Source organism: Takifugu flavidus, chromosome 7 (assembly GCF_003711565.1).
Source record: "Takifugu flavidus isolate HTHZ2018 chromosome 7, ASM371156v2, whole genome shotgun sequence".
NCBI classification, from domain to species: domain Eukaryota; kingdom Metazoa; phylum Chordata; class Actinopteri; order Tetraodontiformes; family Tetraodontidae; genus Takifugu; species Takifugu flavidus.
In genome coordinates, this window is record NC_079526.1 from 5,793,766 (window position 1) to 5,816,195 (window position 22,430).

Consider the following 22,430-nt stretch of genomic DNA (forward strand, 5'->3'; position numbering starts at 1 on the left):
TGATGGATGAAGAGAGAGGGGGGTATTAACAAGCTGTCAAGAAAAAAAGAGCCGCCCTTGCTGGGATAAATGGGTTCTAATGAATTCATATTAATCTGAGGCTTCCTGAGATTAATCTGAGGGTTTAACAGTCCTCCTTCACAGTAGGAAGAATTCATTAGTATGGTAAAACTCATTAATGAGTGATCTCATCTCATATATTTTGCTTGATAAAAGAATTAACAAATGATCAAATGAAAGAAATCCAAATTCCCTTCCCCCCACCTGTAAATCTTCTGAGATCCGTCAGGAATTTGACGGGAGAAAAGCCTTTTTGTTGTTGCCCCGGAGTGCGACTGGAGTGTGTTTCCAGGAGGTGCATTCATTTAGAAAAGTGCTCTGACGCCTCTGCCAGGGACATTTGTAAAAGACATGAATGTACACCACATTTCTTTCACTTTAGATCATTTGTGTTTTTACAACCGTTGTCCCTAAATTGCAACAAATCACATCCTGCGAAGCGGCCAAGGTACATTACACCTCACCGGGACGCCTCGCTTGGGTGCTGCGAGGACTGTTTCCTGAATGGCGAGCGGCATGACGACACTTCCCCTCTTTGGCAGCGTGACGCTTCGCAATCAGCGACTGTTAAAATGTTACAGAACCAAAGCAGGAGCGGAGCAGAGGCAGGATAATCTGGCAGTGTCAGATGGGCTTAAGTTAAGATGGGGGGGGGGGGGGGCTGACGCTGCGCAGAGGGTGACTGAAGCCAGTTTAATGGTGAATTAAATCTGTTTCCTGAGTTTGTATAAAAGAAAATTAACAAACAGACCAAATAATAACTGGAATATAAAAATCTCAATGTTTGGGGAAACTCTGGATAAAGATATTACATTTAATTCAAAACAAAGACAGGTGAAAACACAACCCCCCCCCCCCCCAACCCCCCAACCCCTAACCCTCGAAAACACGTCTTAATCCTCAAAAAGTCCTTCAAAGTTGTGTGGACTTGCCAAAATGTCCTCACTTAGCTAGTAGAATAAGTATGATGGTACTCAACATGGAACAAATACAAGGACACACACACACACACACACACACACACACACACACACACACTGTCCTCACCTCTTTTTGGAGAGCATATGGGGGATCCAGATGTTACGTCTCACTGGCCAATGGTGAGCAGAGAGGGGCTGGATTGGCGTCCTCTCTCCGATGCCCCCTTCTTTTAAAAATGCCTGAGCTTCTGTCTCAGCGACTCGACTCAGATGAGAGAGAGAGAGCAGCGAGCAGCGGGGGAGGCTCAGCTCGACCGGCAGCATCACTCACACCTGACCAGAACTGTCAGTCACTTCATTTCCACGGCGATCAGACACTAAGGGGGTCATGTTGGGATTAACAAAGGTGGCCCTCCTGCTGGCTTTCCTGGCTTCTCTGGCTCTGGGTCAAAGTAAGTAATATTTAATTTTATTTAACCCGATGCCGTGACCCCGTGATTACCGGCAGGAGTGTGAGGATGCAGGGAGGAGATGTTCGATGTCTGAACGCCTTGGATCAATCCTGCGCCCCCGAGGGCCACCTGGCTCGTGGCGGCGGTAAAAGAGAAACGTGCCAAGTCTCAGTTCTACATTTTCAACCAATATTTTCTCAGTTCTATTCCACAATTCCGTCGTGCAGATGGCGAAGTTTTCTCAGGCGGCAGCAGAGACGTCACCACCGACTGGCTAAAATGGCGACTGAGTGCGGCAGTCAGGGGTCAGAACAGCGCGTCCCTAAAATGGCCGGTTCTTTTTAAATGTCCTGGTTTCACCTCCGATCCCGGTGCCAGCGGGCCCTGAAGGCGTGATCCCATGCGATCACCCTGGAAACCGGAGGCAATAATCATAAACAGAGGGATCGGGTTGTCCAGCAACCACCTGCTGGGACTGTGCTGGGCTTCAATGAGAGAATGGAAGAAACTGGGGGGAGGGGGGGGCGAAGAGCGCAGGTGAAACGACTTCTATTCCTGCTGGAGTTGGCCGACATGTCACTCTTTCCTATCACTCTTTCTGATGCCTCCCTCGCTACTTTAATTACTGTCTCCATCTGGCTGTTCGGTTTCCTCTGCCAACGCAGATTACGTTTTGGTCTGTAAATGCGTTTGTTACCAGCATAACTCAAAACTTTTGCACGATCTGGCCTGAAATTCAGCATGTGTGCTGGATGGGACCCAATTTTGTGTTTTTTGCTCGTTATTGGGATCTGGACTACATTTACAATCTGATCATTACTCATTAAATTTACCCCGAGGAACAAATTTCAGTTGATCGTTGCGCGATACACCAGGTGCCCCCCCCCCCCACCTCTCTCATATGTCTCCCTCTCTTCATCCATCACCTCCGAACCTGTCGTCCTTCTCTATCGGACGCTCTCTGTCCCTGCTTTTGTTTTCTGTCTCTCTCCACTCAGATTTATGAGGCATTTTCCTATTTAAGGGTAGCAGCTGTTTCAGGATGTCTTCATCCTCTCTGAGAGAACAGAGCAGCCTGGCACCTCCTCGTGGTACGCTAACCATACCGCCTGCTATAGGCTTAGCAAGCGTCCCCCGCTGGTTTTTTTTAACCCTGTCTGACCTGTAACCATCCATCTCCATCCATCTCCAACCGTGTGTGTTTGCATCTGAGCGCGCAGACGGAGGCTACTTCTCCAGATGTTGACCACTGTCTGATCCAGACACATTAGTCTGGCCAGCGGACTTTAATGAGCGCAGAGGGACTCCGGCGGATCAAAAAGATGGAACTAATTAAAATCAACAATAATGGCAACCTCAGAGGCGGGGTTGCATCTTCCTATTGCGAGGTATGTGCGCACGCACGTGTGCCAATCGATTCTTTAGCGCAGGGCTAATCGCATGCTTCACTGCTGGCTCTGCGCTCGTGCACGTCCAGGAGAGGTTCATGCGAGGGCCTTCGGCGATTTCAAAACAGCAAAACAGGACACAATATCTTCCTTATGCACTTGTAAACCCTCAAATTCTGTGGTCGACTTGCTTCATTAGTTATTGTCGGGAAAAATCGATGCTCTTAACGAGCCGCAGATGTCAGATGAATCAGACTCGGATCCGAGGGCGGAGGGAACATCGGGGAAACGAGGAAGATGAGCGAATGATGTAAAGAGAAAAAGCAGATTCCTCAGCAACCACACACGCCTCGGCTAAGCCCTCCGCCAGCCAAATACAGTAAAGGCTTCTTTAAACCATGAAATACAGACCAGTCACCCCGGCAGCACAACCGCGCTCTTTCAACTGCGCTGAGGATTTTTGAAAGTAAACAACATCGTCTGTGAAGCGTTTTGTCTCTCAGCGAACATCAGCAGCTGTAATCCGACAGAGGCCACCTCTCGTCTACCTCATCCCCTCTGCCGCTTATTACGTGCATGGCACCATTAAAAAAACAGTTTAACATCTAACAGCACAGGATTTACAATCCTGTAGCCTGGCTTTGAGAAACCGGGCTGATTTTAAGACCGAACCAAATCATTACTTCCAAAATTATCCCTGAGAGACGGTAAATATGTGGTATTTTGGGCACTTTACACACGTGGTGTGACATTCAGGTGCAAGAAAAAGGTGGAGCAGTGAAGCGCTGCAGCTTGAGCGGAACATACACGAGCTGGTTAAATGTATCTTGTTACCTGTCAGGAGTTTACGAGGGTCACCGGCTGAGGTTTATAATAAACATCACATGGCGGGGCTTGGGTCAAAGGTCAAACAGCGGGGAAGAAAGTCAGAACCATAACAACATTTGCGGTGGCTGAGATGGCTGCCACACACAACTCATCAAAAGGGTTACTGAACTTTTATAACACCCACCCACAACAAAGTAACCAGTCGTTCTACTGGGGATTATGGCCACAAGAAAATGGAAGTCATGTGACGTCACAAGCATGAGGTCAGGGTTTCTGCTTTTGAGCCTTCAGTCCCCGAAATTCACACCGTAAAACTTTTAATGAAAAGCTTTTATAGAAACATGCAACAACAGAACCGAAAGACGGGACCAGCGGGTGCAACTAATGATTCATTTTCTAACACGTAAGAGGAAATCATTAATTATTGCCTCATTACATCACCCCCAAGCAAAGTTCTGTTGCCTCAAACTCCCTCACATACCATCCATGTGAAGCAGTACCTTATAAAACCCTCCTGGCTTTTCTACTTTGTAAAGCGTTAACATGTCCCTCAAAAGCACAATAAGCTCTGTCAGCCTGCCGCTGGAACACCGCCAGTAGTAAAGGTCACCACGCAAACCAGCGGCCTTCTGAGGGAGCTCATCGGCTTCCTCTTTTGACTTTCTAAAGCCATTAGTCACTTCATAAAACGCTAACAATTGTTTGCTGTGTTGCTCCCATTTGGAGACATCTTGAAGCCATCACGGGCAGCTGAAAGGTTCTGCTGTGCGTTCTCCTGGTTTTTGGTGTGAGCATGAAAGAAAAGTTACGTAACCAGCAGACAGTTTTATGGATGCACCTCAGAGTGAGGAAGGTAAATAATTAGCCCAACATTCTGAAGTCGCTGTTGATTACGTGAAACCCAGAGGTTGTGTGCGTGTCCTCGCCGCGGGCTCCGCCAAAGAAGACGTTTTAAACGCCGGTGACAGCGAAGAGGGAGGCAGGAACGCTCTCGCTCGAAGTTCATAACAAACGCAGATGCGGGAATCAGGAGGCCACAGGCGAAAGGAGGTTAACGTGTGTGAAACGAAGGGCGCAAACAAAGCCACATCTGCAGCAGATCACTAAGAAAGCATTTGCTTCTGTGTATCCAGCAAATCCAGCATCACAAATCCTGGAGCTTTCTAAATTACCCTCACGCTTATGTAACGCATTTTTGGACACTTCTACTTCTTCTCTTCTAAACCTATGAAAAGCATCAAGGATTGAAGAGAAACAGCCAGCTGAGGCTCGAAGGCTCGAATTAAGCCGTAAAAACGGACGGAGGCTGGGATCAATACAGGCCTTTGTGCTCGGCGCTCATAAACCCAGCAGCGTCTCCACAAAAGTGCTAAGTTACTGCACACATTACACAGCCAGGGAGCTATTTACTGCCACAGTCACGGGCTGAGATGTTGATTTTTTTTTTTTTCCATGAGGGAAAGTGAGAAACGAAATGTCAAGCAAACAAGTGACGTTTCTGACACGTGGGACGGTTTTTGCAGGAATATGAAAGAATGCGTTTCAATGTGCAAAAGACCCATTCAGATGAACCAGAAAATGAGGACGCAAAATGGTCAAAATCGCCTTTTTCATCAGCCTCACGTTTGGTGCCAGCGTGCATGCTTGGCCACTTCCAGCTCAAATGATCCATCGCAGGTGGAGTTTGACTAAGGCCGCGGGTGAGGAGGGGGTGTGTGGGGGGCAATAAGGAGGGCGGTGAAAGGATGATGTGATGGATGGGATTCAAACAGCTCCTCTCAATTATCTATATGAGCTCAAGAGATGTAAAGTAGCTCAATAAAGAGGCAAATTAGCTCAATAAAGACTCAAATAAAGCAGGAAAAGCCAAGAATTAGAGCCTTAGCTACACATAAGCGGTTAGATTTTCTACTAAATTCAAACGTATTTCCGTACGTCCATGGTTCACTGATTAGGAGATGAGTCAGTCGTGGTGCCTTCTTTCCCCCCACTTTATCCTTTTGTTTCTGCCATTGTCTGCAGGATCCATGAGGCCTTGGAGTCAGTCGGACAGGAGCCGGAGGGCGGCCCCCAACACCTTCACTGACCTGCAGTCAGCAGGTAGGAATCTTTCAGCAGAGTGGGGCAGAGTCTGAAGAGGCGAGGAGGTCTTGCTCAGACAGGAAGTCGGCAGCTATTGTGTTTTGGCCGGCTGTGGGATATGGTCAGGGGGCGGAGCCACAGCTGCAGCTATGTTTATCTTGCTATGTCCGATTGCACTACTTGTCCTTGTCTTCAAAACGTTCCTGATACATGAGGCGTGACACAAATGGCTTTAATAACCTGCAGGGCTGACGAGCGCCCCCCCGGCAGCCCGTCCCCGTGTTCCCACCATAATCACTCACAGATTTGTGTGATTCATGAGGATGGTCTCTCAAGGTTCCCTCAATGAATAAATTGCAAGAATTCGGGTGAGCAGATGTTTATAAGTGTGGTATATAATCTATATCCATGAATTCACGTAACACTGACTGGTTTGTATCTTGAAAGCCTAAATTCTTCCAGATTTGAGGTATTCATTTCATTCCCTGGCGCTTGAAGTCACTTTAAATTCTCATTCTGCTGCCTCCGCCACCCTTCCTATGTTGTTCCTCATTCTGGAGTTGAATTGTTTAGTTTTCTATCTCTCCCCCACCTCCTGCTCATTCATGTTGTCCCTGGATGTGTCTCCAGGGGTGACAGAGTGGACCTCTTGGTTCAACATCGACCACCCTGGAGGGAACGGGGACTACGAGCGCCTGGAAGCCATCCGATTCTATTATAGGGAGAGGGTCTGCCCACGACCCATGGCCATGGAGGCCCGGACCACAGACTGGGTGGCAGCTGCAGACACTGGGGAAGTGGTGCACTCCAGCCTGGACAAAGGTTTCTGGTGCATCAACAAGGAGCAGCCCAATGGACGCGCGTGCTCCAACTACCACGTCCGCTTCCAGTGTCCCTCAGGTAGCTGCCCAGCCAGAACATGAACATTCATCCCTCAGTAGCTGCAGGGAGGAATGAAAGGAACACTTTTTGTCGATGGTCACATTAAAAGACTTCCTGCTTATTTGTAGAATGACTTTGTACCCACGTCTGTGTGTTCAGCGCAGAGCTACTGGACAGAGTGGAGCGACTGGGGCGCCTGTTCAACCACGGTGTGTGACGACGTTGGCATCAAGGTTCGCCACAGGAAATGTGTAAACTCCCAGCCCCTGCCTCTGCTGCTGGTACCCGCCTGCCAGGGGCACCATTCGGAGAGGAGAGAGTGTTCCACCCCTCCCTGCACAGGTGAGAATAAGAGGATCTACAGCTCCAATCAGTAAAAATAATTAAATGATCTCGGTGATACATAAAAGTTAAAAGGCAAAGGCTAAAAGAAGAGATGATGATGACACCCTTGTGCCTTCTTCCACTGTATTTCTCTTTGTGATCAGCCAAGTGGCGTCCCTGGGGACGGTGGGGGACCTGCTCAGTGACATGCGGTGGGGGCCGCAGAAGTAGGAGGAGGACCTGTGCGAGGATGTCGGCAAAGGTTCAGTGTACCGGACGGCCCGTGGAGGTGCAGAAGTGCGGCAAGGCTCCATGCCCATGTATGTGAAAGTCACACTGCTCTTTGTACTCGTGCAGTTATGACGTTTGACATTTTGGCATCCACGTCTCCACAGCCAAATGTCAGCTGGCGTGCCCCGAGGGACGCCCAAGTGAGGACTGCAGCCTGTGTGTGTGCGAAGGCCACATTTTACATGGAGAGGTTCTCAGTGTGACGGGCGTGCCCGTTGCAGGAGCCTGGGTGGCGCTGGCCAACCAGCCGAAGGTGGTCCTCGCTCGAACAGACGCCAAAGGTCAGTTCAGGGTCACTGGTGTCTGCTCCTCCAGTTCAACATTGATATCCATCAGCAAAGACAGGTTTGCTCCGGTTACGGTCTCCGGCACCAGCAACACCACTGGGATATCCTGGGTGCATGCTGTCCTCAGATCAGCCGGTAAGTGTTTGAAAGAAGACATCAGACATCTCAGAACAAAGTGGCACCATGTGACCTCGTCAGGTCGTAAAATCAATCCCTCCTGGTTTTAACAGAAAAGCCGTACATGATTAAACACCCGGAGGACAAGGTGCGATATGAGGGAGGACGTGCGCTCTTGTGCTGTAAGGCAACAGGATCACCAGCACCTGACAAATACTACTGGTGAGATTCACATCGGTGCTCAATTATATGTATATAAATATATATATATATATAAATCTATTTTTACATGTTAAATGTGTTCATGAAAGGAGATATGTGAAACACATATGGGCACAAAGTCCATATTGACTGAAGGTCCAAATGTGGGATTTTGAGGTGTTTTCTGTCTTTGTTTCTGTCAAGTTTATAATCTGTCTTTGTTTCAAGGATGAAATCAGCAATTCAGGCTTATTTTCTGGGGGTTTGTTGATCAAAACATAACTGATCATTGATGGATAGTTAAAACTAGTGTTTCAGGAGGTCATGGACTGTATGCAGGAGACGGACAGAACAATAATGGCTCATAATGGAGGACAACTTCATTGTCTGTATTAAGCAGTTCCTGCAGTTAGAGAGATGGTCAACAGCCAAGAAAGCAACACTTGGTTTAGCTTCATTTAGACTGGCTGCAGTTCTTGTTTACAGTCTATGGTCCAAGCATGTGGAGCGCCCATCACGTTTATTGTATGTTTAGATTAAATCACAGCCAGTACCACAATTCTACTCACTTTACTCAGGGTAATTTGATTGCGTTCTCTATGTTATGAGGGTGAATTTCTGTTTACTAACCATTTGATCATGTTTAAGGTACCATAATGGGACTCTACTGGACAAAAAAATGTACAAGTATGAAGAAGAGCTCGTGCTGCGAGACCTTAAACCAGAGCAGTCAGGGCAGTACTACTGCAAAACCAGCAGTCCGGCAGGCTCCATCAAGTCTTCTCCCTCCGTCCTCACTGTCATCGGTAAGATTTTAGATGTCATCAGATCTTAAAAACGAGGTATCCCTGGATGACTGCTCCTTTCCTTCTATCTGATGATGCAGACAGAAAAGAGTCGAGAGAAAACCCAGTGTTTTCATGAATTAGACTTGTCACCAAACAACCAAGCAAACAACCTTCTAATGCTACAACATTCCTCAGATAAAGACCATTTGTAACTATGTTTATTTAGCCATGACCGCAAACACAGTCAAAGGAACTGATTTTAGAGCCTTTTCACACCCTTGTTTTATTCCAAACCAAGCAGGTTCTTCTTGTAAAGGTTATTGTACAAGCTCTCTCACAAGCTGAATTTAAAATGATGACATTTTGGACAGCGTTTAGTCAACTTACCTTCTATTTTAGAAGTGGCCTTTATAATTCCCAGCATTAGCCAGCAAATAAAATAATTTGCCATAATGGCTCGAAGCAGAACATAAGGCTTATGGCTCAGGATGGCTGCTGTCCACCACATTTAACAAAGCAGTATTTACTCAAAGGGCTGTACAGATTCAAGTGAAACCACTGACAGAAGCATACAAGGAGCAGCTGCTAGAGAGATCGAACGCAGCGGTTAAAGAGAGCTCATCAAGTCGCCAGTAAACCATGAACGTGTTTAGGGCATTCGGACAAAACCCACAGAGTCCTGCAGCTTAAGTAAAGAGTGAGAGAAAAAACAGGTTAAAAGCACATGAAAGAATGACAGAAAAACACCAAAACTCAGTCTGGTCGCACTTGGAGCAGTAGGTTTTTATTAAGTGTTCGCTGGTTGAAGCTAGGAAATTAAACTGGCTTTTTTCCCCTTTTTTTTTGTGGTATGAATCTGGAGACTATAAAAAGTCAAACTCGATTCTTTCCGAACACCCAGTATTGAAGGGGAATCATTAAAGTCTGTTTGGTTTTCTTTTGTTGAAGTCAGAAAGCCGTGCAGTTCCCTAATCCACATGGCTAATGTCCTTCAGGAGCTTGTTAGCAACAACAGAGAGCTCCAAACTGGCTTTCACGGAAGACTGCTACAGTGAGACCATCTCAGGGCTCAGATGGATATCTGCTTCCCATAATTAATCATGGAAAAAAACGGGACAAAACACTTGCGCAAATATATAAATGCTTCCATTCTTCACTGTAGCACTGTTTATTCTCACATTTTCCAGTATACTGCACATAAATTCAATTAATTCTTTGTAAAGGCATTAGCAGTATTTCACATGTATCACACTGCTGCATATGTATTCAATCACCAGGGAACTGAGATGAGGAGCTCAATAAGGATGCTATAAGAACAACTATGATATCATTTGTGATTATTTCAATACCATCGTGTTGCAATAACGGTCTCTTCCAACTTCCATTTGAGTGATTTATAAATAAATGCTCTTTTCCAGCCAATCACCAATTCATATTTTATAGTTCAACTTGGCACTTGTCCAGTGCTTCCAGGCTACACAGAAAATCTGTTTTAACAAATACAATATATCTTTCAGTGTGGGGGTAATAGTGGATAGAGTTTCAGATTACTTACTGTCTATTTTCCACTAGTTCATCACTCACATTAAACTGCACCTTTAGGAACAAAAATCGAAATGTGCATCATTAACATACTTTGTTGGCTTATTTGACAGCGAGAGGAACACCAGCATGCAATTCAACCCCGGAGGCACATCTCATCCGACTGCCAATGGACTGTGTTCAACCAGGGACCAACTCAAAGTACTACAACGCCGGCCGCTGCCTCCACAACAAGTGCGCTGGCTCCCTGGACTTTGACATGAGCTGCAGAGATGGAGCGGGCTTCTGCTGTGGCGTCCAACAAATGGAGACGCGAACGATTGACTGTGGGAGCTACAGCCTCCCCATCCGAGCTGTGACGCAGTGTAGCTGTCAGAAGTGTGTCCAGCCAACTGTGCTGGTCCGCGGTCGAGTGGTCACTGCCGACAATAACGAGCCCCTGCGGTTCGGACACATATACATAGGTAAAGAGAGAGTTGGCACCACCGGCTACCAAGGAAGTTTTACCCTGCATATTACCCCTGATACCCAAAGGTTAGTAGTGAATTTCGTTGACCCCACACAGAAGTTTCTTGACACTCCGAAGGTTTTCATCTTTGATAAGAAAGGTGGCTCCATCTATCATGATGTCAAGGTGATGAGAAAGCAGGCGGCGATCGATATCAACGCAGGAGAGACCAACTTTATCAGTCTTGGGGAAATTCAAGGGGAAGACCCCATTGGCCAGTTGATTATCCCCCCGAACTCCTTCCATAAGGACAATGGAGAAATATATGAGGGAACTGTGAAAGCCAGCGTTACATTCATTGACCCAAGAAATATCACCACGGCAGCAGCAACTCCGGGGGATCTCAACTTTGTGGACAATGAAGGGGACATGCTCCCTTTGAGGACCTATGGAATGTTCTCTGTGGATTTCAGAGACGACACCAACAAGGAGATGCTGGGAGCTGGAGCCGTCCAAGTCCTTCTTGACACCCAACATGTCAAAATGCAGGAGCACATTCCCCAAATGAAACTGTGGTCTTTAAACCCAGACACCGGTGTCTGGGAGGAGGAGAGCGACTTCTCTTACTCTGCATCAACATCTGATGGCCGTGGGCGGAACAAACGAGAGGAGCGCACATTCCTCATAGGCAACATAGAGATCAGGGAACGTAGGCTCTTTAACTTAGACGTACCTGAAAACAGACGGTGCTACGTCAAAGTACGCGCCTACATGAGCGACAAGTTCTTACCAAGTGAGCAGCTGGAGGGTGTTGTGATTAGCTTAATAAACTTGGAACCCACACCTGGTTATTCATCTAACCCTAGGGCATGGGGCAGATTTGACAGTGTCATAACTGGATCCAATGGGGCTTGCTTGCCAGCTTTCTGTGATGCCCAAAGACCTGATGCTTATACTGCCTACGTCACAGCCATGATGGGTGGAGAAGAACTGGAAGCAGCTCCCTCCACCCCTAAGATGAATCCAAACATCATCGGAGTGTCTCAGCCATACCTTGATAAAATAGACTACCAGCGCTCGGACCACGATGACCCAGCTCTGAAAAAGACTGCTTTCAGGATCAATTTGGCCAAGCCGAACCAAAATAATCTGGATGAGACCAACGGGCCAATATATCCATACCAGAACTTAATAGCTTGTGAAAATGCACCAGTGGATGCCAGTCATTTCAGATTCTTCAGAGTCGAAAAGGACAAGTATGAGTACAATGTGGTTCCCTTTGAGGAAAATGATTTGACTACCTGGACGGGAGATTATCTGTCCTGGTGGCCCAATCCTCAGGAGTTCAGAGCATGTTTCATTAAGGTCAAAATCCATGGACCGAAAGAGGTAATGATCAGGTCTAGGAATCTGGGAGGGACACACAGAGAAACAAAAGGTAAACTTTATGGTATAAGAGACATTCGTAGCACTCGGGATATGCGTGAGGCGAACACCTCGGCAGCGTGCGTTGAGTTTAAATGCAGCGGTATGTTGTTCGATCAATCGGAGGTAGACAGATCCCTCATATCAATCCTTCCACAAGGGAATTGCCGCAAGACTGACACCAACAATCTTCTGGAAGAATATCTCAGCAAGCATCCCCCTGTAGCTCAGAACAATGAATCTCATGCATTCACCATGCTAGCTCCTGTTGATCCCTTAGGACACAATTATGGTATCTACACAGTTACGGACCAGAATCCCAGGGTAGCCAAGGAGATCGCCATAGGCCGATGCTTTGACGGCACCTCTGATGGCTTCTCCCGGGAGATGAAGTCAGACTTTGGTGTGGCGCTGACCTTCAGCTGCCCAGAGAGGAAGATTAGCCGGGAAAGTCTTTTCCAGCGTCTGCAGACCAACCCGGGCCAGACGCTGTCTCAAATGGCGAGGGACATGAGGGAGCTTGAGGGCCTACAGGTGCAGAGATCTTCCACACAGATTGTGGCCTATTCAGAACAGCGTGGCAGGACCCAGAGTCGCAGAGTTACGTCTACAACCAGGAGGAGGGCCTCTACAAGTTCTCTGCAACGCCAGTAGAGGAACACAGTAGAGGTATGTTGAGGTGGATCATTTTCTGGCATATTTTCTGTTATCTCTAAGCATTTTAATGTGCTTTGTGTTTTATTTCCAGGTCTTAGTCGAATGTGCTGACTTCAAAGTAAGGGAGTAAATGTTTGTTTATGATTATAAACTCCCTCCTGGCTACAGATATCACGAAAACTGAGGCAGACAGCAGCGTGAATGAATATATTCATTGGACTTACACTTACTTGAAGCCTTTATTGTGTAAATTTCTTGCTTTAACCCCTAAATTCCTAAAAGACATGCACATTTTTATATCTGTTGCAGTGTCTGCCCTTTATTTAACAGGCTTTGGTTTAATTTTATTATAAATAGATGAGTACACTAACTTGACATTTGAGAATGTAACGTACCCCAACTATTTCTGTGGCTGTGAGTGAGTGGGTTTTTTTCTGACGTCCCTCAGTGGTCCAGTTGAAACCAAACCTTCCATTTCTGTATATAAACTAGACCTCAAACACCTAATAATTGGTTATTGCTTTCAAGAAAGACACTTGAGGTCCGTGACGACTGCAGCAGACACTGAACCCTTTATCCACAAACTGGGTAACTATCTCCACCAGAGGGACTCAAAAAAAACCCACGAGGTGCTTTGTGGTCGGGCCTGCCAAACTGGTTACAGAGGATGTCTTTATTCATGCTTTTTAAATGTTATTCATTAGCATGCTACATTGCTAATTTTACCGATATATAATTTCCAATAATGTAACGCCCAGCTGATGGTTCGATGTCCGTACAGGCATGACTGTGCGATCCACTCAGTTCAAACTTGTGGCAGGCTGCAGAACCAGTGCCAACGGATGATGAGCCTGAATGGCTGTTTAGCTTAGAGGAGGAACCAAAGGCTGGTCGGGTGTGTGCAAGAACACTGGCTCAGAGGGATGCTAGCTGACTGCCAGTCACACTTTATTCTCTGATCTGTCGAACATCAATACAGATCAACTCCTCACCACATCTTCCTGATTTCCTTTGACAAATTGACGACTGTTTCTTATCAAAGCAGCCGCACGAGCTTACAGCTGCAAGTTTGACTCTTGGTGCTGAGTTGAAATGTGTTGGTGACTAGAGGTCCTGAAATCATCTCAGAAACCCTCTGTAGAGAATCTGCAGGGGTCTAAACTAACTTGATAACTGACAGGTGTTATCCTGTTGCCTTGGTATCCTGAAGTGCAATAATTACACAGTTTAACTTAAGAAGATCCACGTGTAACAGACAATCATGCGCTGCTGGAGAAGGAAGCGGCGCCTCCCTTATTGAGGGAGGTAGTCACACTGTCTTGGACAGGAGTCAATTTTTTTAAAATTCCTAGTAATTTACCTGCTTTCTCTTTACCTTTTTGAACCTCATACCCTTTCATATTCTGCAGCATGGCTCGGCTTAGGTCAGGCTTGTGTGCACAATTTCCTTTTGCACTTCAAACAACATCTATTTTCCTGAGAGTTTCAAGTCTCAGTGGGCCCTTGTTGTTATTAAAAACAACCTAAAAACAGCATGGTGGTTAACAATGAAAAACAGACTGCATGTTGGATGACGTCCATTTAAAATTTCAAGTATGGCTTATGACAGAAGAGTTTTGCTGTAGTATCGACATTAAAGGTCATTAAAGAAAGAAGCTTCGCTCAAAAACAAGTTTGCAGTTGTTTATCTCAAACCGGCAGACCTGTGGGAGAGATTAGTTCAGCCTCGACTCAGGAAGGACTAAATAAAAAGAACCAGGGGAGCCTGACGAGCAAACACGGGCTTTGTGTTAATTAGAAAATTAATGACATATTCTCCTGGGCACCTTTGGAACAACATGTGTCTGACTTTAACTAACAGCCCAGTGAGTTGATTTCTAGGAGACAACTTGGGGTTTCTTGGCTGACCTCTCTGATTGCGTGTCCGCGAGGACGGCCATGACCGAGCAGGTCCAAAGTCCGCATCAAAATGAACCTCGTCCCGCAGCAGCTGTAGCATCCGCCCTGTAGGGGAGCTGCTGATCGAAGCCAGGCGCGGAGAGACATAAATCTGATAATAATGCAGCTCAGCCCAGCAGCTGGAAGGACGGTCAGAGCCGAAACATAAGAGGGATTTCATGGATGCAATCACGCCTCGAGATACTATTTGGAAAATGGGGGGTTGGGGGGGCTAGGGGTAAATATTATTGGTACCGGGCCTCACGGACCATCACTTGCAGAATATCAGGCCTCAAAGTGGTTGCACATGGAAGAATGGAGGGTTTTAGAGGAAAATGCTTTGACAGAAGAGTCGGCTTATTCATGTGAAGAAATAATCAGGAGGGGGGTTTAAGAACAGGGTTACAATAACAGGCTGAGTAAACCTTTATACAAGACTTAGTGAGTACTAGCCGGGGCTCTTCAAACAACGACTCTGTTTTCTGCAAAGCTTCAAAGGAAAGTGAGGAATGGTTGCAATGGTTGGCTCAGTGGCAGACGAAAACCCCTGGAATGGATGTCTTTAACGTCTCTGCAAATAGAACCCTCGCTAATACTCATCAGGAACGGCAGTAGCACAAGTAGCTAACATAAATAGCCATGCGTTTTGATGTCCTGGGCCCAAAAATGGTAATGTCCTCTCAATCTAGAAAACCAAAAACGTTGTAAAAGGAATGGTAAGATTTCAAAGCCCTTTACGCAGAAAGAGAAAACATAGGATTTAATGAAGGTCCCATTTTATTGCAATCATCTTAACTCCAACCTTACCCAGCCTTTATATCCATGCTAAACTCTTCCATTGTGGACATCTTGTGCTATAAAAGATATTCCCCAAGATACATTTGGATTGGATTTGTCAGTGAATTTTGGAACTATCATTTTAACCCCAAAACAAACCAGTTTTACACTGAACTGGTTTGTTTTGGGGTTAAAATGATAATAACTAGGCATAAAGGAGCCTCCTGATTGTGTTCTGCTCTGCACAGATCTTTGACCTTCTAGATTAGATTGATCCACGAGGCCTGGAGCACAGTAGAGATGTGCAGAATGTCTGACACTGTGCTCCAGGCATCCGACCAGAGTGCCAGTAAAACAGGAAATATATCAACCTCTCATAATTCTTTTTTCATGTACTGCATGGTGATGTCACCCCTGTTACTTCTGACCTTAAGTCATGATGTGTAAATTGTGTATGAAATCTGTCATTGAGCAAGAAACTGTAAATAAATGAATTTGTGTCAACAGTTTTACTTTCCTTCTTTTGAATCTTGCACTACAAAAATCCTCATAAAGTCTTTAAAAACTTTATTTTGATCACAAGGTCAAATCACAACTGCAATCATGAAACAAACCCAGGAGAGTCTCACACTGTGGCTCAGAAAACCAAGAAATTACAGGTAAATACTGAATATACATTAATCTCTATGGATCTTTTTTTTTTTTTGTTTTGAAAAAAATCCCCAATTCACATAATAAATTACCATTACAAACAGGTCAGGAACCACAGCTGAAAATGCAAACATGAACACCAGCACCAAAAACCATGTCGACCAGTCTCCCACACCTCCTCCCCGCATCAGAAACCTCGATGAGCGCGTCTTTCCAGTGGAAATATTGCTTTAATAAAGCTGCTCACCAGAAAGCGCAGCTGGGGATAAAAGAGCCCAGAGCCACACTGAGACGCCACCTTCATGTGTGTGCCACGTCCAGAAACCCAAGCACAGGACACGTAATGACCTCGACCGCTGACGGACAGAGGACACACTCGCATCAGTGCACACGCACACAGAGCTAGAAACACGCACGTCGGGTTTTGAACCCTCTCTCGGCGCCACCTTTTGATGCCCATTGCGTCAGTAATGAATGGACATGGAGGGAAACTCTGGAAAATGCAGTCATAATTACTGTGTCTCATTTTAGAAAAAAAGAAATTAGAAACGTGACTTTCCGCAGTACGACATCATCGGAAAAGAAATCGGAAAAGTTCACGAACGTTGCAACTGCTGGTCTTGAAGAATTAAAAACACTGACATGATAAATGCATCTGGAACTACAGCACGAGACCACATTCAGAGGTCTCTTAACGATGGTTCCTGGATATTTGTCATATAGATTATAAACACCACTTGTTATTTTGTAGCTTAGGTTGCATGAAAATACGAGTTTACTGTATCAGAGCTGCAGTAAACGACAGTTTTGGGCAGTGAGTTGCAAAAAAGCCATCAAACAAAAATTGATTTAACAAAGTTTGAATGTGAAATTCACAACATGTAAAGACGAAACACTTCCATCACTCTTGCCATGATGTCTAGCTTAAAAAGCTCATTTTGCATATGTTCTTTGATGTTAGCGGCGTTGCCGTGACACCTGACGGACGACTCGGGTTTGAAACCGAGCAAAAAAGAAACGATGTCACTTCCTGAGTTCACCGAGTTCACAGCAGAAACATTCCACTAGAATGACAGCTAAGATTTTAAAAGGATGGCTTTGGCTCTCGGGGGCGTCTTCAGAAAGAGCTCGGCTGGCCTCCCGACGGGCTCAAGGTCGCTCAACTCCTCCGACCTACGGGAAAAGGCTCCAGAGAGAGGCGGCCGCTGTGTTTCACGTGCACGTTACCGTCCTCCTGCTTCACTTCGTAGACGTTTTGCTGTTAAAAACAACAAATCCAATCCAATCAGGAAACAGACAAAGCTCAAAGAAACATGAGATTGAGCAATGTTGAAAAATATGACAATTAAGAATGTGCTGGATTTCTTTTGTTGGCACGTGCCTTTAAGTGTTAAACTGGACCAACCGGCTGATGGATTGATACTGTGTGTCCCGCTTTGATGCACAACAGCTGATGAAAAATGATCAATGAGACGAGCCTTGTTTATGGAAACTTTGTGTCTGAGCTCCTCGGTGAGCCATAAATCCAAACATCGACTTTTGAGCAGAATGTGCTCCATCAAACAAAAGCAGAACCAATGAGCGGCGGGCTTTGATTTCTCAGGCAATATTGATGCAACGTTACATCACATCATGTCGACGTCCAGGTGCGTCCAGCCCGGCGGAGCGCCGCCTGCCGCCGGTGTTCCGCACGCGCTTCCTGTCATATTTTGTCAACATTCTCTTTTGGTGCCCCTGTGGCTCCAGGTTTCGCCACTAACCTGCAGAGACGTCCCCGACTTCCCCGTCCTGAGATCAAAGTTGTAGTCGTGCCAGGGGCAAAAGACCTGCAGGACCCCCTCCACCTCCTCGATGTCCCCCTCACACAGCGGACCACCTGGGGCCACACAGGAAACCATTAATCACGTGATCTTGTGAAAAGGAACGAGGGGAGCTCTACAACACGGTCGGATCACAACAAATGTGTTGCATGGATCCTGGTTTTAGCAGATCTGATAAACATGTTCGCAGTTATTCTCAGGCTTGGTTCTAAAGAGGAAACGCGGTTGAATCAAGGTTAATGTGGAGGTTTTACCAGAATGCGCACATCGCGCATCCATGGCGAAGAACTCCCCCTTCACGTAGAAGAGGCACACGTCAGAGCCGCGGCCGAGGGAGGAGAACAGGAGCCGGCAGCGCCTGCTGGAGAGCGCCGCCACCGGCCCGATCAGCCTCCACGAAGCGCCCTCCGCCTGGCCATCCTCCTCCCCGCAGCCAGAAGCCATGAAGAGCGCAGACGCGGAGCGACTCAGAGCCTTTTTTTACCCTGCTGAGAGTGAGTTTGTCCTCCCGCTGCGTGGAAAATGTTCCATGTTGCACAGCGGGCTCGTTTCAACTGCGCCGCCATCAGCGGCGTCTCCGTCCGGCCTGAGGCGGCAGCAGCAGCCGCATCCATCCGGGACACGGAGCACGCTGCATTTCAGCATAAAATGATAGTAATAAAGACATTATTATTACTATTATTATTGTTATTGTTATTATCATTGTTGTTATTATTATTATTTGTTCAAGGCTATAATAAAGAATTCTGGTCTTTTTATGTTATTCATTTCTGCACCATTACTGCATTAAAGCATTGAAGAGTCAAACCTTTACCTAGGTTGGGGTCTACTTTAGGACACAGTTTACATCAGACATTATTACAGAGTCCGCGTGACTTCCTGAATAGTTTAGCTGAAAGCATGAATAAAAAAAATGAATAAACAGAATGAATGGGTGTTTCCGCCATGTGAGATCATTGGAATAAAGTTACCCTAAAGTCTATAACTCGGTGGGCAAACATTTGAGGTCAGCGGTAATGACACATTTAAGACGGTGGCTTACAGAGGGAACAAATGTGAGATTGTTCCGTGTTATTCCTCAAATACTAGAGCTGATAATTAAAATGAAATGTTGGATTTGGGGCATAAATTCAGCCAACCACTGGTTTTAAATATCTGCTGTAAAACGTGAAGCTTCAGAAACGGCTGTTCTTCAAAGATTTAGTCGGCTGGTGTTTTATTTTGAAATGCAGATCTGTCCGTAGATTTACCGGAGAGCCCTGGCAGATACAGTTTAATGCAATGCGCGGTTAAAGGATCCGCCATCTGTCTCATTAGTGGAAACACAACCCTTCCAACCCGAGTTTATGCAACCGCCAAATCTGCAAGATGGCAAAATGCAAAAATAGCAGGATGACCCGCACGTGGATTTCATCAGATGCCACTGACTTAATGGCTTTATTGGGCCGGTGCGAATGGCGCTGGCGGCGTAGCACCATTTGCATCTGTCTAGACCGATGTGATGCCTCACAGAGGCCGCTTGTTCTCAACCCCGATGGCCAGAACCCGACTACAGCGTCGTGTGATGTGGAAGCGTGTTGCAGACAGGAGGAAAAGGATCCCACTGCGTCTTGTCAAAAGGTTGGATGTCAGCGATGGTAAACGTTAAGTGAAATCACCGACTAATGACAAAAGCCAGAGTAAAGAAACCCGTGGAAAGTAACCAGAGTCTCAAATATGCTGGAGCTAAACCAAATACCAGAGGATTCATCCAGGTTGGAGAAAATACAGGCAAAAAACTTGTTGGTTTAAAGAAACTAGCAATAGCATTATCAAAAACAGTAATATACTATATCAAATCACAGATCACTTTTCACATGTAAGACACCATATCACTAACTGTTATAACTACAATAGAAAGGAGTTGTTACAATTATTACACTTGGTTATTACCAAATATGCATTGTGTGATCTCAGTAAGAGTAAAGAAGAGCACAGGGTAACATTTGTATCTTCTAAAGCTATGGCAGCCTAACGAGGGTAGCGTGCAGCCTGGTCGGAACACAAACTCATCCCAATCTGGTTTTACTCTGCATAAATGCTGTTCCAGCGGGATGCGGGACGAGGATGGCTCAGGCCTGGTCCGTTTGGAGGAATGGTAAAAGCATCTTCCCCTGCTAGCGTGCATACTGTTGTTTCTGGAACAGCCGCCCCTCATGTCAACATTAGCATCAGCGACTACAGCGCTGCCTCCGGTCAGCCTGAGAAGTTCTGATTGGTGGAAGGCTGAGAAAGTCCTGGGTGACAGGCTGATGTCGAGCCCTCATGATGGTTCCGATCGGGCTAATACTGCCGATATTATAGATCCACCATCCTGACAAGGGACCTCTCACTGACTCCTGCTGTGACACCCACAGCTGGTTTCTTTCCTATTTAGATGCTATCATTTGTTCTTGGGTTAGCGCCTCCATTTCATCACATCCCACAAATGTTGTTGGACCTGAGGGGTTCGAACGCCAAACGAACCTCCGCGCGGATGCCAGGACACAACGCTTCCCAGCTGAACATTCCGGTGTAACAACCCAGCCATTGTTTCTGTCTTCCACCTCAAAGCCGATCGGCGCAAAACAGGAAATGAGACATCACGCCGATGCGTTTTCCCGACTTGCTAACTTTACCATGTGGTCATGTTAGCGGCGGCCCAGCTCAGTCAGCGTGACGTGCAACCCCCCCTTTGGAAAACAACCGCAGGAAATAGCCTGTCAGTCGATACATTTCACTCAGTTTGCAGGAGAAACCAGAAAATGGACCAGCGGGTCGGCCAAACTCTACTTGTTAAATGATCCTCTTCTTGTGTTCCGAAAATGTTTTGGGGGCCTAAAAGAAAGAAAAAAACAGTTGGAGAGGACTATGTGCAAAAAAAGTCATGACTAAATGACTAAATAAATAGCTAGATGGTTTGAGCATTCTAATATGATTGCTGAAATCAGATGATTTATTCTGGAAAGTTTTAATGTGAGGTTGAGATGGAATTAACGAGCAACGGTAGGGGTGCGAGGAACGGGCCAGGGCGATCACAGGAGGATCGCCTCGTCCATAAATTCCTCCTACGTCTCCTTTTACTTTGCAGAACATTAACGATATTTGCTCAAGGCAAAATTTGGTGCGACGGCAGTTTGGCTCTGGCGAGAAATCGGAGCGCGAGCGCGGCCCAACCTCATCCATCATCAGCTTAGTTTTGTCTTCAGACCAGCAGCCACCCTTAAAATCCACACGCCCATCTGCCAAGGATGGATGGATGACGAACCCTCCAGCCCAAAGGGTTCTTTATGCTGTAGCCCAGGCTAACGCACGAGCGGATTAAGGGGACAGTTTGAGGTTGGTTGCTGAGGCGTCCTACAGAGCAAAACATCGTCGTCGCTCCTTCAGGATTTTGCTCTGCGTGGGCGAAAAAAGAGCAACGATATCATCTAAATGTCGTCCATCACGTCTAAATGATAAAGGTGCTCCACCGTCTGAGGCCTTTTCACCTTTTTTTCCTGGCTCATCTGAATGAAACTTGATGAATCGGCTGTACGTTGTTAGTTACAAGCTGAGCTATTCGATGTTGATGCTAAAAAATGTGCACAGTTGAACGTTTTTTTGTCTGAAAAACAGTCAAACGTCCAGCGAAATGTTTTTGACATCACTGCTGGTTAACGTCAGAAGAACACAAATGAGATCCTAGCAGAACGTGCTGGCGGGAGGAAAGTTCAAGGCCTTGAATTCTCCGCTGGCCACTGCGGAGGCTTCAGAGTGCGCTCCCGAAAGTGTTCATGATATGAATGAAAGTGTTTATTGGCCCATCAGGAGCGTGCTGAGCAGGATTATGGCGTTATCTCCTCCTGGAACCTTAAAACAGAACCGTCTGGCAGCCGTCAGCACATTGAAACAGCAGAAATAAAAGCTGCTCCTGACTGGAAACCAAGTTCCTGCGTGACACTGACACGGCCCAGTCTAACCACCCGTTATTACGCTCTGGTGGGACCGTCCAGGCGTCACACGATGAATGGCAGCGGCGATGATGAGCTGTGCGGACACCCTCACGGTGTCATTTCTGCTCGTCGTGGGAGGTTCTCCGCTCAGAGGCCTGATGAAACCCAGAAACGTGAGACTTTTCACAGCCTCCTGCTCCGATGTGAGTCAGCGTTGCGTGTTGCTCTTTCCCAGTCGCGCCGCCGCTCCGGTTGGGAGCCTCCATCTCGCCACCTTGTTGCCTGTTAGCGGTGGTTTCTGTTGAGGAAGTCCTCCAGCCAGGGCAGGGGAGGACGGACACTCTGGACACTGACGCGGCTGAGGCCATGCTAACCCGGCTTCTCTCGCTCCATCGCATGTGTGAAGGTTAAAGGTCACCCTCCTCGTGCCAACACAGGATAAATTGATGTAATCTGCCTTTGGAGCTGAGAAGTGTTGTTGAGCGAGAGCAGCGTTGGCCGGGACAGAAATGTTTGTGTATCTGGTGACGCCGGCGAGATTTTCACTTGCAACACTCCGGACGTGCATCTGCAACTACTTTCCCTTTGTTGAGAGATGA

At 46.5% G+C, this 22,430-nt stretch overlaps 2 protein-coding genes across 3 annotated transcripts; one reads left to right on the plus strand and one right to left on the minus strand.

The window, feature by feature from the left end:
- The first annotated feature begins 1,168 nt into the window (after nucleotides 1-1,168).
- Nucleotides 1,169-15,913, plus strand: cilp2 (cartilage intermediate layer protein 2). Its single transcript, XM_057038483.1, has 10 exons — nucleotides 1,169-1,432; nucleotides 5,671-5,748; nucleotides 6,361-6,630; nucleotides 6,772-6,954; nucleotides 7,101-7,256; nucleotides 7,332-7,649; nucleotides 7,745-7,853; nucleotides 8,481-8,638; nucleotides 10,276-12,704; nucleotides 12,784-15,913. The coding sequence occupies exons 1-9, from the start codon at nucleotides 1,369-1,371 to the stop codon at nucleotides 12,687-12,689; spliced, it is 3,750 nt and encodes a 1,249-aa protein (XP_056894463.1). The 5' UTR covers nucleotides 1,169-1,368; the 3' UTR covers nucleotides 12,690-12,704; nucleotides 12,784-15,913.
- A 49-nt stretch (nucleotides 15,914-15,962) lies between these two features.
- Nucleotides 15,963-18,570, minus strand: si:ch211-212d10.2 (uncharacterized protein LOC557710 homolog). Of its 2 annotated transcripts, none has more exons than XM_057038486.1 (3): nucleotides 18,363-18,570; nucleotides 17,819-17,934; nucleotides 15,963-17,316 (listed from the first exon to the last, which is right to left on the minus strand). In XM_057038486.1, exons 1-3 carry the CDS (start codon nucleotides 18,490-18,492, stop codon nucleotides 17,218-17,220), a joined length of 345 nt encoding a protein of 114 aa, XP_056894466.1. In that variant the 5' UTR covers nucleotides 18,493-18,570; the 3' UTR covers nucleotides 15,963-17,217. The 2 variants fall into 2 exon arrangements, with proteins under 2 accessions (XP_056894466.1, XP_056894465.1); XM_057038485.1 differs by having other exon boundaries at nucleotides 18,133-18,504.
- Nucleotides 18,571-22,430: the final 3,860 nt, after the last annotated feature.